The sequence below is a fragment of the Heloderma suspectum genome, chromosome 4 (assembly GCF_057233095.1).
Source record: "Heloderma suspectum isolate Gila_16-S chromosome 4, 16-S_ref, whole genome shotgun sequence".
Taxonomy (NCBI): Eukaryota; Metazoa; Chordata; class Lepidosauria; order Squamata; family Helodermatidae; genus Heloderma; species Heloderma suspectum.
The window spans coordinates 162,175,930-162,188,789 of record NC_139461.1 but is presented as its reverse complement, the minus strand read 5'-3'; the positions used below and the strand labels follow the sequence as shown (position 1 = coordinate 162,188,789).

At 48.9% G+C, this 12,860-nt stretch overlaps 1 protein-coding gene across 3 annotated transcripts in view; it reads right to left on the bottom strand.

Moving 5' to 3' along the window:
- Positions 1 to 532: 532 nt before the first annotated feature.
- UCK2 (uridine-cytidine kinase 2) overlaps positions 533 to 12,860 on the bottom strand; it is a 28,973-nt gene continuing 16,645 nt past the window's right edge. For 2 of the 3 annotated variants that reach the window (XM_084854850.1, XM_084854852.1), the window contains exons 6-7: positions 12,376 to 12,424; positions 8,962 to 10,449 (exon numbers count right to left, since the gene is read on the bottom strand). In XM_084854850.1, the coding sequence (XP_084710976.1) occupies positions 10,316 to 10,449; positions 12,376 to 12,424 (183 nt within the window). In that variant the 3' untranslated portion in view covers positions 8,962 to 10,315. Of the gene's footprint in view, positions 1,445 to 8,961; positions 10,450 to 12,375; positions 12,425 to 12,860 lie in introns of those variants that run through there. The other variant, XR_014790819.1, reaches the window with a different exon arrangement.

Sequence of the window (12,860 nt, the reverse complement as noted above, 5' to 3'; positions counted from 1 at the left end):
GTGTGCGCAAGTCATCCCAAACAATCAAGAAGAGAATTGGGCATTATTACAAATTATTATTTGTAATAAGAGGAATAGTAAGATTGGCATGCCATTAGTCAGTCACTTCACAGAACAGAAACTCAACAACACAGCTGTACAATTCTGGGCAGTAGCAATGATAAACACAGTTAATGGTAAGCTCTTGAGCAGAAAGGAAATGGGGTGGATTTTGAGACTTAAAGCCTTAACTCCACAAGCCCTCAATGAGAAGATAGATTTTTCCTCCCATGTAATTAAGACCTTGCATCTAGAGACACTCCTGCTCTGTGTAGCAATACACCCAGTTTGTCCCTGACATTAAATCATGAGTTATGATGAACACCTGTGTAGCAGATTGATAACATTTATTATATGATATAAAATGTATCACCTTCAACCATCTTTTCACTCACCTATCTTCAAACGTATGAAGCAGTCCTGACAGAGTTCTCTGAAGACTTTTTAAAGAATTGTAAGTATACAAAGGCAATTATGCAATGTGTATTATTTTATGCTGTCAGTGTAATTTTATTGATGATGTACTAAACAAACGTATTGTCCCTTTTTATAGCTCCAGAGGAAGGCCGTTACTAATATATTGGGGAATATGCGTTGGGCTTTCTAAAAAATAAAAGCATTTTTTCAGCATCTTGAGATTAGTTTGCTCTTTTTGGTTCTAATCCTCAGTAATGACAGCAGCGGGTAATCTGAAAATGGTCAGTGCAAACTAGGATTAGACCAAGACAGACTGGTGTCTGAGGCAGAAAATCCAAACACCACTCCACCCTCAGTACTGAACATGGCACAATCCACTGGGGTGTTCTCCTGCATAAGCTTCACTTATTTCAATAGTGTATGCCAAGGAGAATTGTCCAGTGGATTATACCCCATGTGTCTAGGGATGCTGGAGAAATTCAAGATGTATTAAAATGAACTCAGATTTTGAAGAATCCAACCTGCGGAATCTGCTGCGCAGCGACCCCCTCAGGCCCTGCGGAGTCCGTGGACTTTTCGGATGATTTTTTTACTTTCCTGAAATATACACATAAAAATCTGTAGAAAAATACGCAAGTTTCTGCTGAGGAAACATAGAATGGAATAGGGGACAATACACTAAATGTTATGTACTGGGGTTAATTATGTAAATACTTATGTAAATACTCACGTAAATATTTACGTAATTATTTCAGTATTTTTCCTGATGACGAAAAAAAATATTCGCATCCACCTGTGGGCAGACGATGGAACAAAAGTCACTTGACAATCTGCGAAACACAGACGGAGCGGGTTTTACGCAGTCCGTACATCCTTGCATGCGTCAGATCGGTCTCTTCTCTGCTGCCCTTAAGGGCTCCAAAAGGGCTCTCACAGGTGGCAGCACCACAGTTGATTCACCTCTGGTGCGACGTCTAGTAGCAGAGCCCTGTGAAGAAGAAATTAATGATGCCGTCAGCCCTTAATCCTTTTATCAGCAAGCTGATACAAAGAGCCCCAGAAATGCCAACAACGTTCCTCCCCAAATTGGGGCATGCCATACGTTCGCACCTGGACTTCCTCTGGACAGCCACCGTCACCATGGACTACCGTTGTGATACAGTATGGCTGGTAATTTAACAGAATCCCACACTTTCTGGGCTGAGAACCTTTACAACACTTTAGAATTGCTTACAGACCATCACATACCTCTCCCCTTATACCGTTAGCTGAAAACATCCTTGCTTTTTATTAGGAACCTCCCTACCCCCATCCCCATCCCATCCCAGAACTTTTGTAGAACTTTTTTCTCCATGGCCAGGAAATTGGAGAAAGGAATATATAAAGTAGGCAGATGCCATCTCCTGGCTACTACAGGGAATGCAGCTTTGACATTTTGGATATACAAAAAATGAATTATCTCCATGTGGGAGAAGACAAAGGCCCCTCCTCCCATTGGCTTAAGGCAGGTGTCCCCCAAGGGCAGGAGGGGGCTGCTTCGAGTGGTGGGATGAAGGCCACCGCACTAGCAGGGAGAGGGCCGTGAGGTTTTATTACTGGACCTGTTTAGGTTGCTGGATTTTTCTGGCTAAGTGAGAATTAGGTGCGGAGGTTATCATTTTGACATATAAATAGCCAATGGTTGTTTTGGAGCCGGTGGAAACTCTCTCTGACATAGATGGGGTGGCCTTATCCCTAAGTGATGGACTGTGGTGTTTTAGCGTGGGGATCGTGTGGGTGGTTAATTGGGGATCGTGTGGGTGGCAGGAGAGCGCGTAAACTGCCAGATTGTTGCTTTAGAGATTGTAGTCACGTGCCTTGGGCAAGTGGCTAGGGAGAGCTGAGTGGGACAGGGGCGGGGGATGTGTTTATAAGTAGCAGGAGTTATGGTGTATGTGTGGGGGGGAACGGGACTCACCGATCAGAAAAGGAGAAAAGGGGTTAGACATCTGATGTCTGTCTGCCCAGCCAGAGGGTCCATGGTTGCCTTACCAGTCTACCCTCTGGCCTGCTGGTGCTCTTGTTGAATGTCAGTTTGGTTCACAACTAAAGCGTCCCTCATCCATGACTTAATTGTGGATGAGAAAGCTGACCTGGTATGTTTAATGAAGACTTGGGTGAGTAAGCTGCAGGAGCAGGGATTAAGTCTTTCCAGCTACGTCCCCCACTGAGCATCCAGTTCAGCACCAGAATAGGCTTGAGGAATGGGGTACCACTGTGGTCTATTCTCCCCGCCCCAAACTTCCTGTCCCAGTGAGTGCTGATCTGAGCTGTTTGTATTTTGTGTTGGGCCTGAGGGAACAATTAAGATTCTGCCAGCTACCACCCACCTCACTGCCCAGCAGGATCCCTGCCCGAGTTGATGGAGGCACTCTCAGAGCTGGTGTGGAGGCCCTGTGCAGCACGATCATCCTGGGAGGCCTCAGTATCCATGCCGAGGCCCCTGGCTCAGGGCACATGAGCTCCTTGGGGAAACCACAGCACTTCTTTCCTGATCCAGCTAGAGCCCTGGGAGGATACAAGGGTGTTTCATTCCTCTCTAAGGGCAGCAGGGCAGCAGGGCCAGGGGGGAACAGCAGCTACAGCCCTGAGGAAAACATCCATCGCCTCCTGTGCCTTGATCCCCGACTAGGAGTTTGTGGGGGCTGGACCCGAGGCAAGGGTCTTCAGAACAGGGATAAAAGCATCTTGTGGCAGCTAACAAGACACTACAAGACTTTGCTTTGTTGCAAAAGAGGAACACAGCCACTCCTCTAGAAATTAGATAAACCTGAGGAAAATTTCTCTCTCCGAAATAGGCTATCTGAGGAAGGCAAAGATGGTGTTTCCACACTTGAAAACTCCCCCTCCTCCTCCCTTTTCCAAAGGAGTGGGGACATGTCAGAGTGTTCAGAACAAATGACCACACGCTGAAGCGGCGAGGGCCTTGCCTTGTCTCTGCCTGAGGGCTGCGGCAGGAGTGAAGGCTGAGAGCCCTGATTCAGGTTGTGTGTGGGTCCTCTAGGGCTAGGAAAGACCCCCTTTCCCTGTCTTGCCACCACACACCCTGCATAGGTCAGAGGAAGAGCCTCCAGAATAGCTAGAGGAGTGGCAAGCCCTTCCCACCCTTTTTTTTGGGGGGGGGGGTATTGTTGGGAAAGTGCTACTGCTTTCCCCCTTTCAATTTTGTGGCCAAATGCTCTGATGTGAGGTGGGTGGGGCAGGAAAGAAGAGGGATCACACAGTTTGCTCTATCACACTGCCCATACCTCCTTAGATGCACAGATCTGGGTCATCATGGACTACCACCCCTCTGATCTATTCTTCAGATTGGGGGTTGAGAGTCCCGATCTGTCACTGGAGTAGAATGATGGGGAGCACGTAAGATCTCTGGGGTAAGATGGGCTGGGGTACAGCTTGCCATGGTGTTTGCACACCCTCAGCTGAGGTCAAAGTAGTGTCAGTCTGCCCCAGGCTGCCATGCAGGGCAGCTTTCAGAAGCTTCCTCACCACCACTGCAATCATCAGTGGCCTTGTGGAGGAAGGAAGCCACTCCTGGGTGGACTTTCTTCTCCAGGTTTGTGGTGCCTGGGGAAGAGTCTACAGTGTGCAGCAGCCTGAGCCTGCTCCAGCCCCGTGGAAGGCAGTGGGAAGAGCATTTGCTGCACGTATTAGAGGCAGCAGTTACCCAAGAGCAGACAGGAATGGATGCAGGAAGGACGGGCTCCTTCTACTCCAGAGGACTTGGGGAAACTAGTTAACATTGCCCTGCCTATTAAAGTGGGTGGGAGGAATGACCCACACAAGGTCATGGCAGAGTCTCTGTCATGGAAGAGCAACAGTCTGCTCATGTGGGCGTTACAATGAAAGGGCCAACAGAGACATGGCATGAGTCACAAGAAAAGTGCGCCACGCTTAACATGTCCTGTTTAAATGCACACACTACACTCATCAACCCAGTCATATATAGCATTAGCACACCAAGGACTGGCAACCCATACAGCTTTACCAGTGGCACGCTAAATCTAATCCTACACACCAATGAGCCAGCACATAGCAAGTTCACTTTAATGTGACAGGCCACACATGGAACGCTTGGCCCAGGGCACCTCTGTTCTTTTGGCTAGGGGACAAAAGTACTTACAGCAGCATGTCAGCAGGATGCACCAGGAATACAGAAATGCCTGTCATCAACAGTTTCCACTGAATCCCCCATAAACACCCTCGTTTATTTAAATACATTTATTTATTCCCCCAGGGTGGCTAACAGAATAAGAGATAAACCTATTACAATAATATCCCAAATTAAAGTCCTCTGAATAGCTTAAAATAGAAGCATAACACAGACAACTCAAATGAAGAAGTCAAAACCAACACAATGTCACATGAGTTTAAAAGCTTTGGAGGGGGGGGGGGGAGTGGCCTTTGCCTGACGCTGGAGACATAGCGGCTGAAGGTGCACTTTCCTGGGGAGCGCATTCCCAAGATGAGGCACCACAGCCAGAGAGGTCCTCTGCCTAGTCACCACCTGCCTTGTCTCAGGCCCCAGGAGGGACCAGAACAAGGGCTGCCACGGAGGAGCTGAGTCAAGGGCGTCCACCGCCTCTTTCAGCCCGAGGACCAAGTTCCATGTGGCAGAAGTTCATGGGGCCATGTTCCAGAGGTGGGCATGGCCATGGGCAAAAACACCAATGCACTCAGCTCCCTGTGCTCCCTTCCAGTCACTGGGCCCCAGGAGCAGCACCTCGGCCTTCGCGGGGGGGGGGGGGAGAATCCACAAACCCTGGGAAACCCACCAGACAATCGCTGGCCAGGGAAAAGGGAGCAGGGCCACCAGGGCACCCTGGAGGGCCTGACTGGAACCCCGGGCCTGGCTTGCAGGCCACAGGGTCAGCGCCCTGGCCTCAGCGCACAGGCCATTCCGTGCCATGGTAGGTGTCCCTTCTGGCACCCAGCCCCCGGGCCGCGTGGAACTGTGAAGGCCAGCACCAGCACTCTAAACAGTGCTGCGAAGGAAACCAGGCACCGTCGAAGTTGCTTGAGCCTCAGTAGTTCTGTTCCATGCCCTGGCCCTGTTAGCAGTCCAGCGATTGTATACTGCAGTCATGGCAGTTTCCGAGCAGCGCTCAAAGGCAGCCCAATATCTAGAGCATAATAGTAGCCTAACATAGCTCAGCGAAAGCTGTGGCCAGGCTGCCTGCCCAAGAGGGGCTGCAGTGGCATGCCAGTCTCAGGCAGTGGAAAGTTCTCCAGGCCACAGATGCTAGGGAGGGCACACTGGGTGACCTATCAGGGGCCGTGTGAGTGTTCATGCTCATTGGTGCTACACAGGCCTTGGTGGCACAGTGTTTTCAGTGGCTGTGGCTCACAGGTTGTGCACCTCTGCCATAGAGGCAGCTTGGTGGGACAAGGCAGGATCAAAGGGCGTCCTCTGCATTGCAAACCTGATGCTTTAAGTAGGAATCTAACCCAACTAGAAGATGCTGAACACCATCTCTCTTAACAAATAAACCATCCACCAATAATATCTTTATCTTGTCTGGATTAAAACTTCACTATATTGGCCCATATCCATTCCAGACAATTCACAACTTCTCTGCCTTGCAGAGAACTTCTGCAATTCACAACTTCTCTGCCCCACCTCCCTACCCCACCCTCAAAGAAGAGCTGGTTGTTGTTATTGGTGACACCCCACAACTCCCCAAATCCGTGTAGATGTTAAAAAGCATGTGGGAACCAGAGACAGCCTTGTGGGACACTATAGCATAAATGCCACAGGGTTGAGCAGTAGCTGAACTGCAGAACTGAAGATGTCCAAGCTGAGGTGAAGATGTGCAATTCTATCCTTAAAGCATATAGCAAATTTGTTGAAGCATGTATCTGAGGGGACCTTACCAAGCTGGGGTAGTTCTCAAACCACTAGGGAAAACCACCAAGACAACCCACCCCTGAAGATGCAATGGTGACAAGGAGTATTGCTTCTTTGACGGCATCACTGCCAAACAGTAAGCTCAATAATGAACTTTTGTGTTCAGTCAGATTCACATTGTTTTCTGCCTCGTGTTCTAGAATCATAGAATGTTAGAATTTGCAGGGACCTTGGAGGTCATCTAGTGTAACCCCCTACTCAATGCAGGGTGCAGCTACAGTATCCCTGAGATGGCAATCCAGCCTCTGCTTAAATATCCCTAGTAAAAGAGAACCACCACTTCTCATGGCAATATGTTCACTGTTGAACAATTCTGACCTTTAGGAAGTTTTATCTAATGTTTAGATGACTACTAAACAGCTTCCTTGCAATTTTCTCCCATTGGTTATAGTCCTGCCCTCTGCAGCAACAGAGAACAAGTCTACTTCATCTTCTGCATGACAGCCCTTCAGATATTTGAAGGCCTCTACCATCTCTGCCCATTATCTTCTCCCCTAAACTTACCCACTCTCAACCATTTCTCGTAGGACTTTGTTTCCAGACCGCTCATCATCCTGGTTGCCTACTCTGAACATGCTCCAGTTTTTCTACATTCAAGCTGTTTCCCAACCTGCTTCATTAGTCTCAGCTCTCTGGTAAACCAAGGAGACAATGGGCTCTGCATGGTGGGATACAGCACCTGGTTTACCACCTGGGTCATCGCTGTATCCCACAGTATGACTATGGCTTCAGCAGGTGTGTCAGCTTTGCCAACTAAAAACTCCCAAAGGAGACTTGGAAGTCCCTCAGATTCCATCAACCTTCAGGTGCAGACCATATGAAAAGATCCAGCTTTCCTGCCAACAAAAGTGCTGCTGCAAGTCTAAACTTCAACAGGAAGTAGTTTGACCATAAGAAAGGGTCATGGAGCTCTCTCCACACCCAAACTATTATCTTCCCACCCCACTGAGAAGGCCAAGTGTGACCTGCACAGGACAATGACACGTTGGGAGAACTCCATGGTCATCATGGCAGTCTCAGCATGAATGTCAAGGTCACCAGGAACAAGCCTGAGAGTCCTCAACACCAAGTCCAAGACCACCTCCAGGAGCTCAGGCAGGAGGGTGGTCAGGACACTAACAGAATCTGTCCCTAACGCCCAGCACCAGGTACAAACACTCAAAATGTGCACCCAACAGGACAGGAATCCTGGAGAAAGAATCCCTACAGATGTCAGCAACCCTCCCAACCCCTCTGATCCTCAGGGCTGGGTTAATACTGCCCAGGTGGGTACAGCTGAAAAAGATCGACTCTCCCTAGCCCAATCACCCAATACAAGCCAGTTTGGCACCCTCATCCAGTGAAGCCATAGATGGTGGTTTTATTATGGACTAACCAGAGGGTAGGTTGGCAAGGTAAGGACGGACATTGAGTGGGAGAGGACCAAAAGGAAGTATGTGTTTTCCATTTCTGATCTCCCTTTCTCACCCCTACAACCCATAATCACTGTAATAGGGGTGTACCTACTTCCCACAGGTTATTAGCAACCGAATTTCATAAGCAAATGTTGACTCAAACCAACACTACTTGTGTGGGTAAACCACCCATGAACATTATTATTAGTACAAATTAGGATAGATTCATAATGTATAAATTGCCTTTTAGGGATACCCAGTATTTAAGACTTCCTATCTGATGCCAACATGTTTCAGTCAAAATAAAAAGGATACATTGATCCCTGCACAGCACCATGGATACAGAGAGCCATTTGACATCCTTGGGGATCAGGGCCAGCCCTCCCATGAGGTGGAGTGAATCCCCTGCCTCAGGTGACGGAGCATGAGTTATGAGTTCCCCACTCCCCAGCTGATGCCCCACTCCAGCAAGGCAGCACTGCACTGGTTGCCCTGGAGAGCCCCAGAGGCTGCTCTCCCACTACAGCGTTTGCCACAGTGGGAGAGTGGAGCTGGCAGGGCTCTCTGGAGCAGCCGCCTGACCTCTTGTTCACCTGATCCGGAGGGCGGGCAGGCTCCTTGAAGAGCCGCATCAGCTGGAAAAAGCAGCCGGCCCAGTTTTTAGAGAGCCTGACAGGCCCAAATGCATGTGCATGGGTGCAGTCTTGGGGAGGGGAAATGAGCTGGGAATGGCGAATGCAATGAGGCACGTAACCGAACCACAGGAGTGGAGGGTGGGGAAAAAACCTGAAGATAGATGTGCAGATCTTTATGTTAGGATTCTAGTCCTCAGGGTGCTGGACCTTCACAAATATCAGCCCTGCCTCCTGGCCCCTTCTCTTCCTTAGTTTTTGCCTCATGACCCCTAACCCTTCTTTCCCAGCCCTTCTCAAAGAGGAAGAGAGAGCACTCTCAATTTTGTAAGAGATATTACAATAACGCATGTAGAAAGGAAAGAACAAAGAGAGAACATTTGACAGAGGAGTTCAACATGTTTGTCTTATTCAAGGGCAGAATTTTGAACTTTTTAAATACAAAATTCTGCAGCCCCTGGTATTATGCTTGGCAAGGATGAATTCTACAGTACAGCCAGCATGACTAAAGTTTTAAACAAAAGCCATAACACACCTTTCATGCCACTTTTATTAAGGTTGCAGAGAAGTAGATCACATTTTGAAAGCAACCATCATTAACAGCGCACAAACCCCCAAGAGCACAAACCACCTTGCCCCACCCCATCAGGCAGGGGATTCATCCAAACCTCCCTGAAGAACGGGGCTCCTAGACTAGTAGGCAAGGAGGAAGATTTGGAACACCTCTCCTTCACCCCTTAATGGCTGAGGGAAACGCTGGCTGCCGCAGCATGACAAGCAGAGACTCTGGCAGAAACCAGAAAAGCCGGGGGGGGGGGGGGCAGAGGGCTTGCCGATCAGCACGGGCCCAAAATACTACAGGAAAAACAAGCCTTCTCTCATGAACCTCACTTCAGCTGAACTGCAGCTTCTAGAATAGCACTGGTCTCTCCGCACCCATTCCTAAGGCTCAGGATCAGTCCCGTTAATCCAAGATGACGTATGCCCAACTACCTTGCTGCATCATTGGGATGGAAAGCAGACACTCCTGTAGTCTAGCAGACACTACTTGAATGGAAATGCAGCAGTCTTGATCCAAGAACATCAACTGCACACCAGTTCCCAGGCTGGCGCAGGGACATCAGGGAAGGCAGAGTGTATGTGGTGCACACAGCAAACAAGGCCGAAGGCCGAGCAGCACTCCAGAACATTTCAGCCTTGCTCTCATCACTGCAGGATTAGATGACAAGCTGCAAAATCACTGCTTAGATTCTGGAATTGTGGCAGTAAGGGGGGCAGGGGGAGAGAACAGGGGTGTCCCCAACCCAGGTGGTGAGATGTCAGATCAGACGGAGCCTCCTCTCTCGCCCTCACCATCTCTGCCCTTTCCTCAAATCCATCGAAATCAAAAAGCGACCCCATACTCTTGATAACTGGAGGGAAAAGGATGTTTTGCTCACCCTGCCCCTTTCACTGCTGTTGATATGAACTTGAGATTTAGATGCCATTCTTAAGGCGTGGCAAAGCTGTAAAGCCCCCCCGGTTCAGGTTCCATTCTCTCCCTTTGCCATCCCTTGCATACATCAGTGTATATTTTAACAATAGCATGGTATCACCATAAATACTGAGACACTGTCTTGCCACTGCACGAAACCTAGAAATCATCTGTATCCTTATTGAAATAATTTCCTCCTCATGTCCACAGTGGAGTTTGGAGCAGAGCCATTGCAGGCAGGCAAGATCTGGCTGTGGAAGCAAAGTTCTCACCAATCTCTCCAGCCGATGAAAGAGAGGTCATCAAGCCCTGCAGAAGGGCTGGGTGTGTGTGTCTTAAATGCAAGGCAGGGGCCAAGAGGATTCAGTGCATAAAAGGGGCAACAGCGCAGGGCCTCCCTGCAGCCCTGAGGTCAGTGTGGCCGGCTGCTTGATTCTGAAAGCTGTCGCTGGCGGGGAGGGGTATAGCCATTCAGCGGCCCATTGGGCTGGCGCTTGCCGAGGTTCAGGATATCCTGGATGTGCTGCACAATCAGGTTGATGGCCACTGGGTAGAGAAAAGGGAGGAGGAAGAATAGTCTCCAAATCCAAATGCGATGCAAAGATCTTGTTATGTCTAGAAGACAATTATGCCCCTCAGGGCGCAATCCTATGGGGATAGGCGGCCGCCTCCGAACTCGGAGGCAACCGCCTATCCAATGCAGGGCAGGAGAAGCGCAGAGGGGATCATCCCCTCCGCGCTTCAGCCACCCTGCATTTATGGCTGGACAGCCGATTTCGGCTGTCTAGCTGCGGGAAGGCAAAGTGGGGGAAGCGGCTGCCAGATGACACATAGGATGTGTCGTACAAGCATTTCCACCTTCCCCGCCCTGGAACGCCCCCTGAAACACCCCGTTTTCGCTGCTCCACACTCCTCTTTCGAGCATGGAGCACGAGCCGTTCCGACTTGTCTGCGAGGCAGCGCAGGAGCAGGTGAAGGTCAGTTCTCCAGGAACCAACCTTGGAGCACGGGCTCTGAGGTCGGTTCCCGGAAACCGATGTATCCTATGGCCGTCTAGCCACTGACTAGCAGTCATAGGATTGTTCCCTTAGTGTCTTAACTAACAGGAACAGTACCCTCCAAACTCTTCGTCTCCCTCCACACACACTCAAGCTCTACTCTGCAGGGTGGTAATTGTGGTCTCCACTAACAGTTCTAGCCCTTTCCTGTCATGTCCCCTTTCCCAAAGTCTTTCCTTATTAACTCTGGTTGGCTTCCTTATCCAGCTACTGAGATCTCCAAGCCTTTAAGAAACAGCAGATTGATCAGTTTACACAGAGATTTATTAACTACTAGAACAGGGATGGGGAACGTGGAGCCCTCCAGATGTTGCTGGACTGCAACTCCTGTCATCCCTCCCCATTAGCAATGCTGCCTAGGGCTGCCAGGAGTTGGAGTCCAACAACATCTGGAGGGCTACACATCCCCCATCCCTGTACTAGAATGACAAGTGTTGGGAGTCAGGCTTGCAAATCATACTATCACTCTGGAAACTTTTCTTCTCAATAACAGATGTGAGCACCTAGTTGTGGCTACTCAGCCGTGAGGAAAAGGATATTGGACATATTCTCCAGAACTGAGCTGAGCCTTTGAGCAAAACCACCCCAATTACTGCTTGTTTCCAAGCTGCCAAAAGCTAAATCCCTAGTACCACCTCCACAGGTCCATATGCTCCAAGAACAGTTATACATGCCAAATACAAGTTTTGTACTTGGAGGACCAGCTATAAACAGAAAAATGTGAGGACATCTTAAGATCCTGGACTTTAAGGATTCCAACTGAAAAACAACTATTAAGGTGCAGGCCATCCTTCTCTGCCCTATAAGGAGGCTGTGGGCTCTTGAGACTAGCCTTTGAAGCATAACAGTTGGAAGGGACCTCAAATGATCACCTTGTTCAACCCCCTGTTGATGCAGGAAATCCATTACTACAGTATCCCCAAACCCAGCCTCTCTGCTTAAGAACCTCTAGTGAAGGAGAGGTCACTGCTTTCCAGGGACATTTTCTGCTCTGCTGTGGGGGCCTGGTTTCTCATCCTAAGACCCCCAGCCAAGCCCAGTCCTCCCAGCCTTATTAAGCTTGCTGGGCAGGTGGCATTTGCCTTCACAGAGACTTGGGATGATGTCATAAAGCTGATGAGATGTTAATTCTCCATGCTAGCAAAAAGACCTAAAGAAGAGGTGGTGTTAACTGTCTTAAAATATTTTGCACTCTGCACATATACTGAGCCAAAATACCACATCCAGTTAGTCCCTCCTTCTCTATAAAGGATCCAGGAGCACAGTCAGCTCAGATTGCTAGACACAGTGAGAACCATCTTGCTAGCTGCTCTCCTAGACAATGGCTCCTAGTTCTCTGAAGCTAACCGTAAAGACCCCAAATACAGGGACATCTGAATTATCTAACTCTCCACCCAGTTTATCCCCTACTCACCAAGATTATCCACCCCCCTTGGGATAATCACGTCAGCATACTTCTTGGTCTGCCAGAAAGAAGGAAACCATGTTACAGGAGCTGCAGGTGGGACCATGAATAGTTGCCCTTATCCTCCTCTTTGAGAGAGCTTGTTAAGGGTTTTCTCTCCTTGTACTGCTGCTGGAGTGATGCATACAAGCTGGAAATCCCTTTTCTTGCTCTTCTCTCCCCCTGGCAAAATTGGTGCCAGCCGTCATATGCCATAGCAAGGAGCCTGAAAAATTCTCCCTCCCTTCTCTATCAGCAGCCACAAACATTTCACAATTGTCAGAGGGGTGTTGCAGCAAAATCAAAGAGCTTTATGGTACCTTCAAGATTATGTAGTTTATTATGGCATAAGCTTTTGTGTACAAGAGCCCACTTCATCAGATGAATGAAGTGACCTTCTGTTGGCAGTTATACGTATATAGTTTTCTCTGTATGTAAACATACACACTGCATCT